This window comes from Amphiura filiformis, chromosome 12, assembly GCF_039555335.1.
Source record: "Amphiura filiformis chromosome 12, Afil_fr2py, whole genome shotgun sequence".
NCBI lineage: Eukaryota > Metazoa > Echinodermata > Ophiuroidea > Amphilepidida > Amphiuridae > Amphiura > Amphiura filiformis.
The window spans coordinates 31,496,244-31,515,379 of NC_092639.1; the positions used below are offsets into that span (position 1 = coordinate 31,496,244).

The following is a 19,136-nucleotide window of genomic DNA, read 5'->3' on the forward strand; positions in this document are numbered from 1 at the left end:
TGTCTTTAGCACACAAATATGCAATTTTCATCCATTTTGATATTTTGGGTAAGTTGTTATGGCGGACCGAAAAATTGGTGGTGCTTTTCTCAAAAACTGCTCATTTTTGCAGAAATCTGCTGTGCTAGTTGGATTCCTTGTGTCATTTCTTTTCTGAAAATGTATACTTTTATGAATTTATCATCATTACTTTTAAAGATACAATACAAAATAATGTTTAAAATTTCCGACTTTGAGTGATCCTGTGCCCCTTAAAGGTGGACACTTTTTGAACGCCTGTGCACAAACCCACCCCACCTCCTACCTAAACACAAAACTACACGTGAGGCAAAAATACCCACTCCATCGTTTCAGCGCTTTCACCATCGTTCATTTCAGTATTTAGGGTAGATGATACAACTTACATAATGGTTCAGGTAATTGTTCACGAGCTTTGTAAAAATACCCAGCAAACACAAAACGTTTTCGACATCATTCGCAAAAGGTTAAAAAAAGGTTGTCCGAAATCGTTAAAATGTCGGGTTATAGAAAGGTTATATAAAGGGTATAAATTGTTTTCATAACATTAAAAACATTTTGATAACTCACTGTAAATGATTTAACATAATGGTATTTAAGTGTTGACAAAATATTTGGCGGAAAATGTTTGCAAAAAAATAGTTTTACAATAATATTTTGAAAACATTAAAAAAATACTGTTGCAGTGTGTTTTAAAACCTTTTCATGACCTTAATATAGCCCGACATTTATTGTTATTAAAATGTTTTATCTAAACCAAAAGCGAAAATATAACGTTTTTTGTTTGCTGGGTATAATGAGAAAGTATGGAATGTCCAAATGGTAATACAAATCATTTACATTCAATATGACAATGCCACCTGTCCACGTGTGCACTCTGGTAGCTGCACTTGAATCACTGGACTTACACATTTACATAAAATACACCTAAGACGAACAAATAAACGCACGCACCCCATCGTTTCATCGCTTTCAATCAACATCGTTCATTTCAGTATTGAGGGCAGACGACATAGCTTACATATTGAACGCATAGATAGATGACGCGACGTGGCATCCCTTCTCATTTCTAAGCACTAAGCAACCAGAATGTGTTTCGACCACTTACAATGCTCTTTGCATATAGGGCTACGTTTTTGTTATTTTGAAATGAACAAGAGTGGCATTAGAGCACATTATATTTTTACGGTTAAGTGGTAGGCTAGTGGTAACCTCAGAATCGTACCACGTTTAATACTCTTCTCGACTCTACTGGATCGATTTTGAAATTTGGTTTCCAAATTTGGTCACATTTGAAGATCACTTTCAACATCCCTCCAATACAATGTTCACATTATCGAAATGGCAGATGTTGTTCTCAATGTCAGATGTTGGCACAACATAGAAAGGAACAACATAGAAACATGACAAACTATCTTGCTCTCCTTCATAAATACACATCTATACGTACAGAAATCATCAACATAGCATGTGCGGGTTTTCACATGAAACTCATGGTAGAGGTACGCATGGACCGTGACCGTGATCGTTGTTCTTTGATCGGAATAAAGTAGTCTTCCTTCTTACGTCTGTATCGTCCCTATTGTATACAAAAAGATATAAGAAGAGAGGTTTAAAGTAAATACCAACAAATGAACCAAGAAAACAAAATCCTCGTCTTATGGAAAGGGTATGAACTCCTTCCCTTATCGATGCTATGGTGGTTAAAAACGCTTATTGTTATATTGCCCAAATGACTTGAGGTAATCTTAAGTCCATCATTTGAGATCGTTATAGCGAAACAAAGTTTGCCCTACCACGGTAATCGAGGGCAGGGTGGTCGGCTAAACTTATTGTGTCAGAGGAGTTGTAAAAGCACTTGATTGCCTTTTATTTTTGCTCTATTCAGCCAAAAATCCGGTGAAAATCGTATGTTTGCACGATTATTTTTCTACATTGTTGGCATATGATTTGTACATAGCCATATTTTTCTATTTTGCGAAGGCGCACTCGCATTGTGATGTTATAACGGCACAATATTGAACAAGCTGGTACTTATTTTTTTATCACTGGATGCCGGGGCTATTCTTTGATTCCAGTGTAATAATAGTACAGGAAGTTTTGTTTACAAATCCATGCGGGCTACCCTATCTACCTTAGAAAACCAAAAAGAAATACGTCAGTGATACAAGGGTTAACCAACAAGCATATTTTATTTCACAATATAGTTATAACCAGTTTAAAGAAAAAAAAAAAGACAGCATACCTCCAAATCTCCATTATTGTTTGATTCTTCTGTCGGACCTCTTCATCAATTGGATAATGCCAGAGGAAAATATAACCAAGTAGCAAGCCAGCAGTGGGTACAACGGTGACTAACAAACGTAACATAAGTATAACAGACTCAGGTTGCTCACATGCTCGCGTTTCGTAACCAGCTACGACACTAGAACAGAGAGAAAATACAAAACAGGAAAGTGAATGGATACAGTTTCAAGTTCACACTGTACCACCTGCCCATTATACAGCAAGGTGGGAGAATGTCTTCTTGAACCCCTTCGTCTGTTAAATGGTGTCAATTTAGGCGTATAAATTTCACGAGCTACCAAGCTTATTTTGGACAGGAAAATGAGAATTGACGAACATTACGATTGACGAACTCCGTACTTAAATGTAATTTAGCGCTGCACTTAGCTACATAATCTATTCACCAAACACTATTAGTAATGTATCCGATAATGTCTCTGATAATGTGCAAATTTTGAACTATTGAAAGGTTCTTGCATGACTGAATATCGAAAGAAATCGAAATTATTTTGCAACCTACAGTATTGTTGCTCTGCGCACAATGTCTTTACACCAATCTCCGCATGGATGTAAAACAGGTTACGGGCTGTAACTTTGTAAGGCTATTAATAAGCATTTATCATTTTTTTCCACTACCATTACCATTATTGCGCTATACGTCTCACAATACCATCAACATTGTTTTTTGCAAGTAATGTAGTCTATACCATTTCTAGCAATACCAATGTATATCACCCTGCCAGATAATACATTTTTACCACTTCTAGCAATACCGTTTTAAAGGGTTAAAAAACAATTCCCCCTTTAAAATTAAAGAATATTTCTTCGCATAACTTGACATAATTTTATAAAAAGGATGAAAAAAAACTTAATCGTGTCGAATTTTGATATAGCAATATAACTTACATTAGCAACAGAGAACATCGCAAAGGGTTTTAACATGTTGCTGTGGTATTTAATTACCTTCCATTCTACGGCGAATAGGGCGACATCTATCAAGTGGGATTATTAACGCGGCTGTGTACTCAAGACGTTGTTTCTTTCGCAAAATTGAGCTTTTTTGATATTTGTTACTTTGTTATGTTTTTTATAAATACAAGGAAAGAAAATCCAGATTTATAAACTCCAACTGCGCTATTTTATGTATTTTATTTCACTATTTCATTCGTGTTTGCAATTTTAAAAGAGAGAAAATCTTTGTTGTATCAACGGGGTGACACGCGCGCAACAACGCATCGCGCTGCGTATCGCGCAATTTGTTAACGCACAGATACGCTACGCATACGCGACGCTTATCTGCATGCGTGGCGCATCCTTTGGAAACACTAATTTCAAGTGGTCAAATGGCTCCGTTTTAGCTGATAAAATGTGGGTTTTTTCAAGTTCTTTTCCTCGATTTGAATATCAAGTTATGAATGGATTTCGCTTAAACTTCTCAACGGGCTGTGGATTTACCCGATGTTCACATAATATAAGGTAGAAAAACGAAAACTGCCGCATTCTCCTGCGAGATTCGATGAAAGGGCAAAATGTGACCACTTTAAACTTTAACGGCCATTATTTCAATGTTCATTTTCTCGGTAAAATGACGATTTAGGTACACGATAACTCAATAAATACAGCATCTATAGGTAAGCAAATATGATCATCGTGAAAAGCATGATCGACTCAAGAAACGGTTTTCTCATTTTTTTATATTTTGGTCTATTTCTGATTTTAGGCATCATTTTGTGCAAATAGGCGTTTGTGAATTTTAAATAGTTCAATTTGATGCCTTATATGGTTAATATCTCAAAAAATAAGGCCAATATCAAAAAAAAAAAAACCGTTTTTGGAATGGAGCCTCAAGATTGAGCTAAAAACAAAATAAAATATTTTGGAAAGAGTGTTTTTTGTTATGATGTACCTAACAAATATTGCCAAAAAACTCACTTTTTTGTGATTTTCTTCATAATTGTTGTTTTTACCCCAAATCTGTATTTATATTAAGATTTATTGATGTCTTGCCGTCATAAAAATGTATACTTTTATATGTCTTGCGCGAATAATTACAAAGTTATTGCACTTTTACTACATGCATGTCTGAGAGTACACAGCCACCTTAACCTGACATTGATTTCGGTGATATTAGTGCAACAAGTTTTGTGCTGACTTGGCTCAGAATGTTAAGGCTTAAAGAACTCTTGGGTCTAATACTCCCGTCGGATGCAATTACGTTCATATCTACAGAGGAACATCGCAATAAGAAAGCTGAATATTTACCCAAGCAAAATGTTGAAGCACTAAGGCACATTCCAGCCGCAAATTTAACAAACATTACATAAAATGTGAAGAATATAGTTTCATAACTGCAGTTGGTCTCCAGTAGAAAGGCATCGATGACATCTGGAACCATGGCCCTGTATGTGGAGAATATTTTGAAAAGTATGCTATTATAAATGCATGAGATGTGCTTGTAGAATTCCTTTTTGGGGTATATCCGGAATACCCATTAAGTAACTTGACGTCAACACATTGAGTTTCGTGTAGTTGATAACCATGCGGTAAACGTGTGATCAAAGAGACACTTCTTGGGTGATACCGCATGGGTGCGCCACAATTAGATGCTGTATTAAATTCAAATAGTACTAAGATACACAACGAGTACTAAGATACACATGAGGTATACTCAATCAGTCAATCAATTACACATACAAAATCTGGGTGTTTATGCGCAATAAATAGAAAAGCCAAATATTGGGTACATTATACGGACCTCCTTGGCCACTTAGTATTACGAAGGAATTTGACTGTGTTCCCCAAGCAGCGCACCTCTTATCACGAAATGTATGTGATGTGGTACATAATTATCAAGTTTCACCGAAAGTGTTTTTCCTTACAGGTTAGATGTTAACAATATGTTAAAAATTCTACGAAGGGTTCAATTACTTGTAGGGTAACACATTTTGCATAATGAACTTTAACTTTTCATTTAAGTCAAAGAGTTTCTGAAATGCATACAAAGTACTGATTTTATGGGTATATGTGACTACTCTCTTAAGTTAAAATACGCATTACCTATCCATTACAGAAATTGGAAAGATCTTTACTAAAATGCCCTCCAATGTCTTACTAATACTAGAACTTTCATTTTAAATTGTTCTACGAAGTTGCCTTAAACACAGACTGATAATTATGGTAAATCTGACTTACCAAGGAGCCAGCTGGACCACCGCCAGAGAGCTACCCATAATTACACAACATACATACTGAAGCCATATATCACCTTCCTGTATCGTGCCCCATATTATTATTAGCGGAAACGTCGGCTGTCAAAGTTAATGGTAATTAAGGCAAAGTAATCACGTTATATGACGCTACTTTAAATAATTAAAATGATTGTGTAAATAACTTAATTCAAGTTTGGTTAAAAAAAGATGGAATATGTGCAATTAGGAATAATATAACAAGCAATGATGCCCAGGGTATGGTATAAAACAGCCAAGCAATACCCTGATCGGAACTGATGGCGAGAGCTTTGTCATTCACTACACCAGCCCCACGACAAGAGCTGTTTAGATATTTTTGATATTAGCTTCCACCAGGGAATTGAACAGTGGACCTTTTGCATCAGAGTCAAATTTCTTTACCGTTTGGATACGCTGCTTTTATATTAGGAAACGTTTTACTATGATCTTTTACATGTTTTAGTAATATCAATGACCTCAATTAACTTATGTATAATAATCTACCTACCAGCATTCCAACTGCAAGCGTCGCCTTTTTCCCATACCATGTTTTAAATTTGTTCCAAAAAGGAACAAACCCGAAGGCAGATAACTAAAGGGGAATGTGGAAAAAGAATCCTATTATTAATAGTTGTTGATTGATTACAGAGCTTCCTTGAATGTGTAAACTTAAAATGTAATCCGCAGGTCAGTCTTACGCATTTTAGCATATTCCAGGGCAGAAAATAAATTAAACTTTAACTACCGACATCGAACTATACTTATGACAGAAACTGTAGCAATATGCAATATAATATTTTAATTTTTACTCCGCAATTTCGTAAACGGTTTGCAAAACATCGCATCTCTAAAAGCGAACGGACACTTTATTTTAACATTAACAACACATGTTTATTTGCTTCAATGCAGCTTGTGTACATTGTGTTGATACTTACCAAAACAAGAATAATGGCATTTTGATAGTTGTAAAGACCAACTGTGTATTTATTAAATAACGCAAAATTTCCCTGCACAATCTGAAAAAAGAGAAATATATATTTAAACTATGGTAAATATTCAATTTTAGGACAGCAGGTGAATAAGAAAGACAAGAAGACAAACGAAGAAGGCCAGTGCAATATGTATACAAAAGGAAGTTAAAGGGTAAAAAGAGAAAATTTAATAAAAGGACTAATTTATTTGGCTATAGTTTTAAATATTATTCAAAATATTAACTTGCAAATGTGATGTTTTCTTTTGCAACAAAATAAAACATTCTAGATCATATTTTTATTTTATAAATTTTTTTGCAAGAAAAACATTTACCTGCAGTGATATGATAAAACTTAAGAATGTTCCAACGTGCAGTAACCATGGTTTGAACGTAACCACTCTCTTAATGGCTTTCAGAAATGGCTCCTCTCTTGGTATTATGAATGGTTTGTTAACTATGCATCACAGGGAACATAATGTTTAACATTAATGGTTAACACAAAAACATTGTATTTTGCCCTGTTCATAATAATTATAGTTTGACAATTTCTTTGCGATACAATAATTGCATATTTCATTGTAGCTCTATATACAGCAAGCCAACTAATTAAGGTACCAGTTACGTTCACCCCATGTATATCCTAAACTAAGACAGATATGTCTTAATTGGAACCAACAGCCAATAACTGCATCGCTTATCTCGATTTTAAAACCTCATTTGTTGAAAGTGTTCAAGAAATAAAGACACGACGATCCAAAACCCAAGGAAGATGCAAATGAAAAAGTTGCAGTTTGCCACATTGCATGCCCTATTGATTTGTACACAAAGCGTTCGCGAACAAGAGAAGTAGCGCCGTGCTTTCATTGATTAGCACGAAAAACTAGCGTTGTACTTTCTTTGATTAAAACACAAAAGTGCAACTTTTTTATTTAGTATCTTCATTAGGTTTTGATCACCGTTTCTTTAATTCTCAACCAATTTCAACAAATAAGGTCTTAAATAAGCGCTAAAGAGTACAGGCATTGGTTGCTTGTTTTAAATTTGACACATTTGTCATTATTTAGGATATACAGGAGTAAACACAACTGGTACCTTAATTCTTTGCTCACTGTAGTTTTCAGTCTCAAATACAAAAAACAAGTAGTTTTACTTCTCATATAACTATTGTATATTACTCTGCCAGGCAATGTACATTGTTGAAATGTCACTGCCATTACCATTATTGCACTATACGTCTCACAATACCATCAACATTGTTTTCCAAGTAATGTAGTCTATACCATTTCTAGCAATACCAATGTATATCACCCTGCCAGATAATATAGTTTTACAACTTCTCGCAATACCATTATATCAATATGCCAATATAATAATGTAGTGTTACCACTGCTCGCAATACCATTTTATAATACTCTACAGTTTCACCACTTCTAGCAATACCATTGTATAATATACATTAATTTTACAACCTATCGCATTTAGCATTGTATATATATTAAAATGTAAAAAACAACGAAGGTTTACCACTTTTCGCAATACCATTGTATTACACTCCGCTTGAGTGTTTTTACCACGTATCACAATACAATAGTCTTGTTATAAAATAAAAGTTACTATCCCAGTTAAAGAATTTGATGATACCTACATTTGTGTTCTTTTGTTCCAAATATAACAGCCATTGCGCATATCAGGAAAATTCCACCAATAGTCCCTGCACCAATCATGTAGGCTTGTCCCTATCAAAAACAAAACAGAAAAACAAACAAAACAACATGATATTCCATTTCTCTTTAATTAGATGAGGTACAAAGTTGTTTCTTGCCAAGCTTGAAACCATCATACCCATTGTATATGTATTACTGAGGAAAAGGGTACCATATCAAGGGGTTATGCTCTTGTTTCTAAGCATGCATATGTAATAAAGCTTAGCATTCTAAACACATAATGAAGCTGGCAGCTTCCGTGATGGACAGTGATCCATTAGCCTTTTCGAGATATGGGGCGGACACAATAGGATGGCGCTGCACGAAGTGGGTAAAGTCATTTGAATTTGCCGGGTTTACCTGAATTGAAGACTGCCCTCCTTTTGTGTACGCCATACTTCGAAAAGGCATATTCCGTTTGATGTCTTTAAAACAACAATTGCAAAACGGACAACAGCAATAAGAAGAACATCATTGGCATGAGGACGGTATATACTTTTCTATGCGGAGTTTTTTTTTCTCGTTACACATTGGGTGGGACAAATTCGTTATTTCTGATACTATAATTATAACAAAACTAAATCAATGTATTAAATATTGTTCCATATTTTAGACAATTTTGACACATTGCAAGATATATTACAGATGTTGTTTCTTTTTATACTGAAAAAGTAAAAGAAGATAATTTATAAATAATCACAATGCACTGTGGGTAATGATTGGTTGATTCATATTTGCACACAAACTTTAAAATCCGCAATAGCTGCAAAGTAAATACTTTGAACTAAAACTTGATAAACATAATTCTACAAGAGCACACCGGAACCAACCCTTATAATTTGTAAGGCCACCTACACTAAAACAAGCAGTGTGTTATGAATCTGGAATACATACAACCGCAAGCAACGTTTAGGACAAACTAATTCCCCACGTTATTGCAACAAGAACGGTAATTGTTATTCATAATGCGATTCCTTATTTTGCTCACATAAGACCAAATAATTAACACCGATAGAGTTCACGCCGGCAAGGCCAACGACTTTTATAACTGATAAGTCTTACAGTTCAATATGGTTAGACGGCACAGGTTACCGCCTCAACAAAAACTTATCATGAAGGTAGATGTCTACACCCCCCCCAACCACACAAATTCCGATAGCTAATAGGTCACTTTCATGTCACGCTGAATAATTACAACATCCAAAGCAATCGTCTAGATCATATCAAAATTGCTAAACACATTGAAACTGTTGACGACATCTCTTCGTAAATGCTCATTCATTATTTACTTTATCTATGATTGTACTCTTTTGCTTTTAAATGCTAATATTGAGTGCCGTAGTGCAAATGTGTATGGTTTTGACGTTCTATAAACAGCAGTGATTGGCTAAATGAATGTTCGGAAGTAGGAAGTAATACTCGCTCAAATTGGCTAGTAAAATATCGCTATTCCTATAGCAAATTAATTTGTTTTTGTCCTGTGTATGTGGGCGTCTAATGTGATTTCGATACTTTGATTGCCTTCACCTCGCAGACCAATCTTGACAGCACTTTACAACCTTTCATTGGTTTATTACGATAGGGAAAATATTAAACTTCTATGTGTCCCTACACACTTGACCGTTCATACAAACAATTACAGCGTGAACTTACCCGGACTTCGAGCACCCTTGGTGGTACAGTGACCTTTGTTTCGTTGATTGGCTGACATCCGGGGTTTTCTACCCTTGCATCGACGTAGAGGGATAAAGACTGGCCCATAATAACGTTGCCCAGGACATTAGCGAACAGTTCGACGAACATTCCTATAAATATATTTGAAATCATTACCTATAGTGAATATTTGTGCTTTAATTAATCTTCTATGTGAGTCAAATACGGTATACTAGTAAAACACTCTTTACTTAGGATAACAGACACAAAAATATTAATACCACCGTGACCGCTTTTTTTTATTTTTATAAAAGCGCGGTGATTTATAGTGCGCTACGCACAGGCACAGCGCCTAGACGTTGATCCACAAGCCTCAGTATACCTTACAGGTTGTCACTGACCACTACGGCCCACATCATTCCATAAACCATTTAACAACAGCATAAGTACTCTGTAGCTTCAATAGTGCATACCCTAGACAATCCAAAAAGGAACTTCTCAACCAAGATCAGCTCCCTGAGTTTCGTACGGGTTACATTTACCAGTAAGCTCCTTGGCCATGGGAATTTCAAGCTAACTCAATTTTTCCCAAGAGAGCGTACTAAACCACCGCCAGGGTTCGAACTCGCACCTCTCGTACTGTGGTCGAACGCAAGATCGCAGTTTGCAGGAGTGACTTACTTATCATAACAGCACCTTCTCTTTCCTCTGGTTTATCGGTAACAAATAAAGATAAAGTACCAAACGGCATTTGATAAAACTGAAAAACAAAACACACATAACATGAACAAGAAAACAAATAAAGTTGTGACCATTGTATAAATTACTTTCCGTTTGTCGTACCTTCTTAATTTCAAAGCCATTCTTAAGACCCAGAGAGGTTTTTTTTAATGTGCCGGTTAACTGTTCTGCTCAAGACTAGTATGGATAATACATTTAACCTTTTTTATCCCGATTTTTATCTGATTTTTATTGATATGAAAGACAAATTAGTATTACAACCCTTACCGTGAGGAATGTTTGAAAGGCACAATAAAACATCAAATACCAGATGACTTTGTTAAATAAATTATTTGTTTCAGGAATATACCAAATACAGAAATATGATGTCACTGCTAACGGCGTCCCTAAAACATCCTAAATGTAATAAAAATAGAAATACAAATAAATACATCGTGTATTGAAGCAGAAACACTCAATCATTATACATGATTTAAAAATGTATTTCCTAAAAATTTCCTTTATTAAAAAAGTTTCCTTTTGTTGTCGTTTTAGAGTTGCTACTACTCACCATTCCAGAAAAATACAGCGCTAATATTTTTGGATTCAAGTATATTATCCTGTTTTGCCAGATGAAACGTAGCTTTAGTTATTTCTAACAGGCAATAAAAGTGAAATTTAAATAGTGTTGTATTTCCAGGCGAAATGAGCCAAAACATGCAATTTTACATGATTTCTGACAATTTCAGTCAACAGCATTTAAAATTTGTAGTTTGCTCAAAAGTTTAATATTTTATGTTAGTTATGAGAATTGGTTATGAAATATATTCGAAAATAATGTGTTACAAAATTAGAATGCATAACCTGAAAGTGGTGTTAGTACAAATCTTTGGGCTGGCGTGTCACAACATACGAAAAACACACTAAAACCCCTGACTAAAAACGGCGGCTGTTTTGGGTCCTTATTCCCTAAAATTTCCCTAAAATTTGACTTTTATTGTCAGTTAGAACTAATTAAAGGATTAGGATTTAGCTATGTTTCATTTGGCAAAACAGAATAATATTTTTTAAATCTAAAAAAAAGTAGTTTTGTATTTTTCTAGAATGGGGAGAAGATTAAAATCTTAATGAGGAAGCCCCGCCAGAGTAGTTCTTCTGGGGTGGACCAAACCTGCCTGGTTATCAAATTAATCAGTGACTGTTCTTTCTGAATTTGACAGGTGCTAATTGATGTAATAACATTTAAACATCAATTAGCACCTGTCAAATGCAGAGATAACCTTGTCACTGATTAATTGGATGACCAGGCAGAGCTTGGTTCATCCCAGAAAACTGCTCAGGTGGGGGTTCCTCTTAAAATACTCGCAACTGGTTACCTAGCAAAAACAAAAACGTTTTTAAAACGTTTTAAATAAGTTATAGTTTGGGTTTTGGTTTTGGTTTAGGTAAATAACATTAAAATGTCGGGTTATATAAAGGTCATGATAACGTTTTAAAACGTTTTGTATGAAAAAACACTACAACAATATTTTTAAAAATGTTTTCGAAATGTCATTGTAAACTATTTTTACAAACATTTTAGGCCAAATATTTTGTCAACACTTAAATAACATTATGTTAAAATATTTGCACTTAGCAAACACAGAAATGTTCTTAAATGTATTTTACAAAACGTTTTAATAACATTTAAACGTCGGGTTATATAAAGGTCGTGAAAACATTTTAAAAACGTTATTGTAAATATTTTGGGCAAACATTTTTTGCAAAATATTTTTTCAACCCCAAAATAACATTCTGTTTTAGGAATGATTTGTACCAAGTTTTCAAAAATGTATTTGGAATGTTATTAAACGTTTTTATACCCTTTATACATGTATAACCCGACATTTAAATGTTTTCTGTAAAACATTTGTGTTTGCTGTGCAGTAAATTACCAACAAATGTTATTTAATGTTATGAAAACGTTTTTATACCATTAATGTACCCTTTATATAAACCGACATTTAAACGTTTTCTGACAACCTTTTATAAGCATTTGCGAATGATGTCGAAAACGTTTTGTGTTTGCTGGGTAACCTCTTGTATGCATTCTTTATAACGTTATTCATAACAATGTTCTGTGTTTCCTTGTTGTCAATTCAATATTTTGCAGAGCATTTGACCACAGATAAGGTAGCAAGTCCTTGGATCCAATTCAAAAGGTTTTTAGAATAGCTATTATTGACTATACTACAGCTTGCTGAGTAGTAAACAAGTAACAAGTAAACATCTCAAAAAGTAACTCACCCCCTTAAATAATGGCCATTATTCAAAAGGGGTATTGTATTACAAATCTGTAAATGCATTGGAAGCAAAATTGATTTCTGCGCATTTTGACACCTCATTTGATACGATAGCCCAGAAAACAATAAAACACCGGCCAATTTAATGTAGTGAGGTCCCGATTTGAAAGTTGCACACATTTTTACAATACAAAAACACCAAGATATCATGACACAGATTTCCTTCCATTACACTGAATACAAAAATCAATACAATTTACTGCAACTTTCAAATCTTGGGTTACATTGATGTAAATGTACGCTGTGATGTCAATATTTAGTCAATTGCTGCAAATGAGGTGTCAAAATGTGCAGAAATAAATTATGCTTCCAACGCATTTTACAGATTTGGAATATGAAAGCTCCTTTTTAAATAATGCACATTATTTAAGGGGGGGGGGGGTTAGTTACTTTTTTTGAGATGTTTAGTTGTATAACTACTGTATAATATACATATATTTTTGTTAAACCACCCACATAAAAAGTGTTTTTTTATTGTCAACATACTCTGTGATCGTTTTATGCTTCTGTAGCGTTTTGATATTATTTCTTTTTTTTTTTGTATTTTTTGCAAACCACTTTGTCAATAGAATATAATTCCAAATTATCAAATATAAACGAATAGTCTCCTTAGTATATATTTCCGGTAAACACTATTTACCAGTTCAGCTTACTTTTTGCTTTGTTTAAATCTTAATAGGTATGGCAATCTAACTTATTTGTTTTACCATCAGTAGTCGCGCAGTTTACCAAGATTCAAAGTTTAATGCCAGTGTATCACGGTGTTTTTCCTTTACTTTGGATAACAGTTATGAGTTTCCTGTGCAAAGTGTATGCGGTAGATTTTAGGCTCAAATAGGGGCCGAGAATAAAGACTGTTCCGATTTGAACGAAACTTCTATATAGTTGTTCGTCTGTGGAGTGTAGCAATTTACCACATCCACTTCCACACGAAAAACTTAACCTCGATAAATAAATAAAATTAATTTTGTACCTAAGTATTATAAAAACGAATCAATCAGACTTATTTGCTTTTTCCTTTAATGTTTTGTGTTTCGACAGTTATATGTATTTGGATGCGTATGATAAAAATCCGTATACATACGTATTATTTTACTTGTTTACTTACGACAAAAGTTGAGGCACGGCAATCTTTCGGCATTTTCATTTTGTTTTGTTTTTATATAGAATCGTCATATGAAACAAATATCCTTGAAATGTTACACGGGGCTGTCTTTTCAATCAAAACGGGTTTATTACTTATTATTATCATCCTCTGCTTACCAAGGTTTCAGTTTTCCAAATCTTGTGTTGTATTTTGTGACAAGCCTTCCTACCAACGGATCTGACATAGCATCCCATAATCTACCAAGGAATATGATCAGACTTGCGTAGATTGGAGGAATCTGAAGTAAATAATTGGAAACAAGTGTGTTATTGAGTCATAGAGTAAGGACGAAATACAATCGAGATAATGAAAAAAAGAAGAAAAAAGGAATCGTAAAAGAAGCGAAAAGTGAGTGAGGAAGGAGAAATATAGACAGAGAAAAGAAAGAGAGAATATATTGTACTTTTACCACTTTTTACTTATTTTTTTCTGAAGATTACAAAAAGTCGAGAACATGGGAGGAAACGGAAATACGTGGTATGTATGAACACAGAAAGCTGAGACAAAACATAATTTCTATATTGTCCTGTGGATTTTTTTAGTTCCCAGCAAACTCAAAAACGTTTTTAAAACGTTTTAAACAGGTTGGGTTTTAGTTCAGATAAAAACGTTTTAATAACATTAAATGTCGGGTTATATAAAGGTTAAGAAAACGTATGAAAACACACTAGGACAATATTTTAAAAATGTTTTAAAATTGTTATTGTAAAATATTTTTGCAAACATTTTTGCAAAATATTTTGTCAACACGTAAATAACATTATGTTAGAATATTTACAGTAGGTTATCAACAAATGTTTTGAATGTTATGAAAACATTTTATACCCTTTATATGCCCTTTATATAACCCGACATTTAAACGTTTTCTGGCAACCTTTTATAAGCATTTTCATAATTGTTTCATATTAATATAAATCACATCTCTTGTCGTCGATGTCACGTATGGTGTAGATTGGTGTATGGTGTAGAGTTATAGGGACACTCTAGCCTAAACGAGCTCGAACATAGATAAGGGATGTAAAGCATTAATTTTGCTTTTATAATATAAAATACTGTTAATGAGGCAGCGTTTTTAACTTATTTTTGGTAAAGCACTTTGTAACTGTCTCAATGCAGTCCCTGCAGATATCAAGGCGGTTTGGCACAATTTAATAAAAATTTGAGCTTGTAAGTCACAAAATCAATAACAAGTGACGGACATGTTGAAAGTGGTTTCTTTCTCAGGAACAATGTTTTTTTCTATTCTAATTTTTCTTCTTATTGTTTTTTTCTCCCACATGAATCATTTACTGGTATACTCCTCCCCAAACTTTCTCTATCCTTGATAACTCATAACCATGATAACATTGACACATGGAAGAAGCTATTAAAAAACGATGTGTCAAACTCATCAGAGCAATACTATTCGAAAAAAAGAGATGAGGGGATGAGGGGAATCACTTTTTACCTCATATATATGACAAGCTCTTGAACACCAAAAATTGCGACACCAACGTCGTATTCCAACAGAAGGAAGAATTGGACATTCAACTTGAGAAAGTGCTATATGATGTACCACGAAACTACATCAGCGACTTAATGTATTCCTGGATTTGCACACAAGAACTTTGTGATTTATATTTCTGTTAAAATTATACCGTATATTGTAATATACCTTTAATATTGCAGTGGCACAAAAGTAGTAGCCTACTTATTTAAAGCGCCAATTGTCAACAAAGGCTTTTACAAATATAGGTTACTCATATAAAAATATGAACCACTGATGTAATACATGTACATTATTTATAATGGAAGAAGAGTGTTACATATGGATTAGGGCAAACCTCTGAGTGGGACCATCATTAAATTTATTCATTGACACTCCAGGGAATTGACATCATAGTAGAGAAAAAAATACTATTTTGGAGTGTATTAAGGAAAAAGGGGTACAAGAGAAGTTAGATCAGTTGGATCAGTACAATAAAATGCATGTTGCATTCATGTATTGCGGAAATCTGAGCTTGCGGATTTAAAACTAATTACAAATTTGCTAACGCTTCCGCAGTGTGTTTGAACTGATCGATGGTTCAGATATTCTACTCCATCAATTCATGGTTGATTTTTTTATCAGACCTGTAATGAGCGGACTAAAGATTGGGACACATGAAGCAGTCAGAAGTAGCACTCGGATTTCCAACAAAAATCAATATAATACAAGAACTTTTCCCGGTAAGTTAATTATTCGAGTAAAGTACACGTGCAGAACATTTTTGTACGGTATATAGATTACAAATACGCATCCTACGCATGTTTAGTATTCCCTTGCATACTCCACGGAATACATAACATTGGGATGCCATACTCCAGAGGACTACATTAACTAGAAACTGATGTTCATTACCATGTTAAACGACCTATATTAGATAAAACAACACGTATTAACACCGGACTAACCAGATGTATTAGAGTGAAAATGTAATAGAGTTACGTCAATTGCATATGGGTTTAGTAATTAAAGCATACCAATGCGTTTGTTTGCAAACTTTACCTTTTGGTAACCTCTGTATTCGAAACAGAATAAACTGTGTGGTTACTTTAAGGGATCTGGAATGAGTGTTTTCAGTATTTATTGTGGGTCATGAGAGCACATCAGACATGTCTGAATACGAAGAATGTCTTTCTGATATCAAATAATTTTCATTTTTTGAAATTCACGATATAATACAAATTTTAGGACAAATTTGATATTTTTCATATTTTGATATATAACAGTCCTCGAAGTAAATTATATAAATCTAATGATATGTTCTTAAAGTGTAGGGGCCTATGTAGCTAGGAGGAAAAGCCGATGATCAATTGAAAATTTTGACCTTTCATATTGAAGATATGGATTTTTTTCCAAAAATTTATTTTGGTGTTTTGGGGAAAAAATCCATATTTTTTGATCGTCGGCTTTTCATCCCACCTACATACACTTTAAGTATAAATAATCAGATTTATAAAGTTTACTTTATCAAAAATATCAATTTTTAATAATTTGACATACAATGTGTATTACATTGCGAATTAAAAAAAAAAAATTGATATCAGAAGGAAATTCTTCATATTCAGAATGCAATTCGATATGTCTGAAATGCTCTAATGTCCCACAATAAATACTGTCCAAACATTCATACCCAATCCCTAATGATATGATATGATAGAACGAACACAGATACAGGCCCCGGATACATGCCTGCATGTAACTATTAATTTTAATAACTTATATTATCATGATTATAAACAAAGGGACCACTCATTTCATGCGACAGGTACCTCTTTATATAGTTGCCAGATTCTTGACAGCATTATTTCCTGCCGGATTGGGCTATTCCAGTTGAAAATCACACACCTTATGGAAGACATAACTTTAATCACCTACACAAGTTGTGTAGACTTCAGATGGAGTCACGCATTCAGGCAATCCCATTTGATATTCAAACCCCTGTGTGGAAGATTATGGTCGTGTCTTCCATAGGGTGTATGGATTTCAACTAGAATAGCTCATTCTGAAATGACCAAGAATGATGTACGTTGGCCACACAGCAAATGGCTATATAATGACCCAGAAGGCGAACTTCAGTTACGCTAGACTAATGACCTTGTTCAGTCCAGCTTTCCAGCAATTGACTTGCGCCTCAGGCAATTTTTGTCAAATGTTGACAGTTGGTAACAGGTCTCATGCTGCATAGTATGATCAAATGAATAATAAACCCTTTTAGCTAAAATAAAATAGGACTGATTTGTTTAAGGAGTCAAACACAGATTTTTCACGGATTTTTAACCGGTCACAGATTTTTCACCGAAAAAATTCTTTTTAGGGTGCGTCATGTAGTACTAGTATACTATATCTGAAAGAAAACCTTACCTCCGCTGTGTCTAAAAGATACACAGAAATATAAAATCCTATTACAGTGTTTGTAAGCTGGTATGGCGCTCCTCCTAACCCGTAACAAATTTTATTGCACACGCTCATTTTGGACCTTTTAGTAGACATTGATGGCATTTTACGGCGTCTTTGTGGTTGTGGTGGTTGTAAAGTGGTGTATGCTGAAAATAGATCATTAATAGTAATAAATATAACAGGAGAAAATAAAATATAGATAATCCTTGTTTGAATTGTACTGCTATTTGAATATTACTTAAATATTTCTATGGATATAATGATTGTCGAACCTTAATATTTGTGTGTGTGTTGGTTCAGTTCAAATCTTTCATAATACGATAAGCAATGGTTTCGTAAAGGATTTTGAAACTCCTATTATTGGGTTTCAGACTTGCAAGACGGTGCCATCGAAGATGCCTGTAGTCCAAGATCTAATATGAAAAATGGAATATATTAAGGGGTGGGGTATGAACGTTTGGACAGTATTTATTGTAGGACATTAGAGCACATCAGACATATCGAATTGCATTCTGAATACGAAGAATGTTCTTCTGATATCAAATAATTTGGTTTTTTTGAAATTCGCAATGAAATACACATTTTATGGCAAGTCATTAAAAATTGATATTTTAGATATTTAGCAGTACTCGAAGTAAACTTTATAAATCTGATGATTTATACTTAAAGTCTATATGGTGGGATGAAAAGCCGACGATCAATTGAAAATTTTGACCTTTCGTATTGAAGATATGGATTTTTCCCAAAACACCAAAATAATTAGGTTTTTTTGGAAAAAAAATCCATATCTTCAATATGAAAGGTCAAAATTTCAATTGATCGTCGGCTTTTCCTCCCAGCTACATACACTTTAAGAATATGTCATTAGATTTATCAAATTTACTTCGAGGACTGTTATATATCAAAAATGTGAAAATATCGAATTTTAATAATTTGTCATAAAATTTGTATTATATCGTGAATTTCAAAAATGAAAATTATTTGATATCAGAAAGACATTTTCGTATTCAGAATGCAATTCGATATGTCTGATTTCTCTCAAATACTGTCGAAACGCTCAAAACGCTCATTCCAGATCCCTTAAATCATTAAATAATTGATTAAAATGCCATATTGTAACATTTTGAGAACGCTCTCTGCTGTTT

At 33.9% G+C, this 19,136-nt stretch overlaps 1 protein-coding gene across 1 annotated transcript; it reads right to left on the reverse strand.

Annotated features, from left to right (window-relative positions):
• Positions 1-603: 603 nt before the first annotated feature.
• Positions 604-18,121, reverse strand: LOC140166755 (sodium-dependent lysophosphatidylcholine symporter 1-like). The gene is given in 15 exon segments (XM_072190249.1): positions 604-1,557; positions 1,560-1,597; positions 2,264-2,443; positions 4,596-4,703; positions 5,497-5,612; positions 6,040-6,123; positions 6,467-6,547; positions 6,837-6,958; positions 8,150-8,240; positions 9,861-10,012; positions 10,542-10,620; positions 10,869-10,997; positions 13,041-13,095; positions 14,186-14,307; positions 17,956-18,121. Coding segments are annotated over 15 exon segments (1,554 nt in total). The 5' UTR covers positions 18,094-18,121; the 3' UTR covers positions 604-1,498.
• Between the last annotated feature and the right edge of the window lie 1,015 nt (positions 18,122-19,136).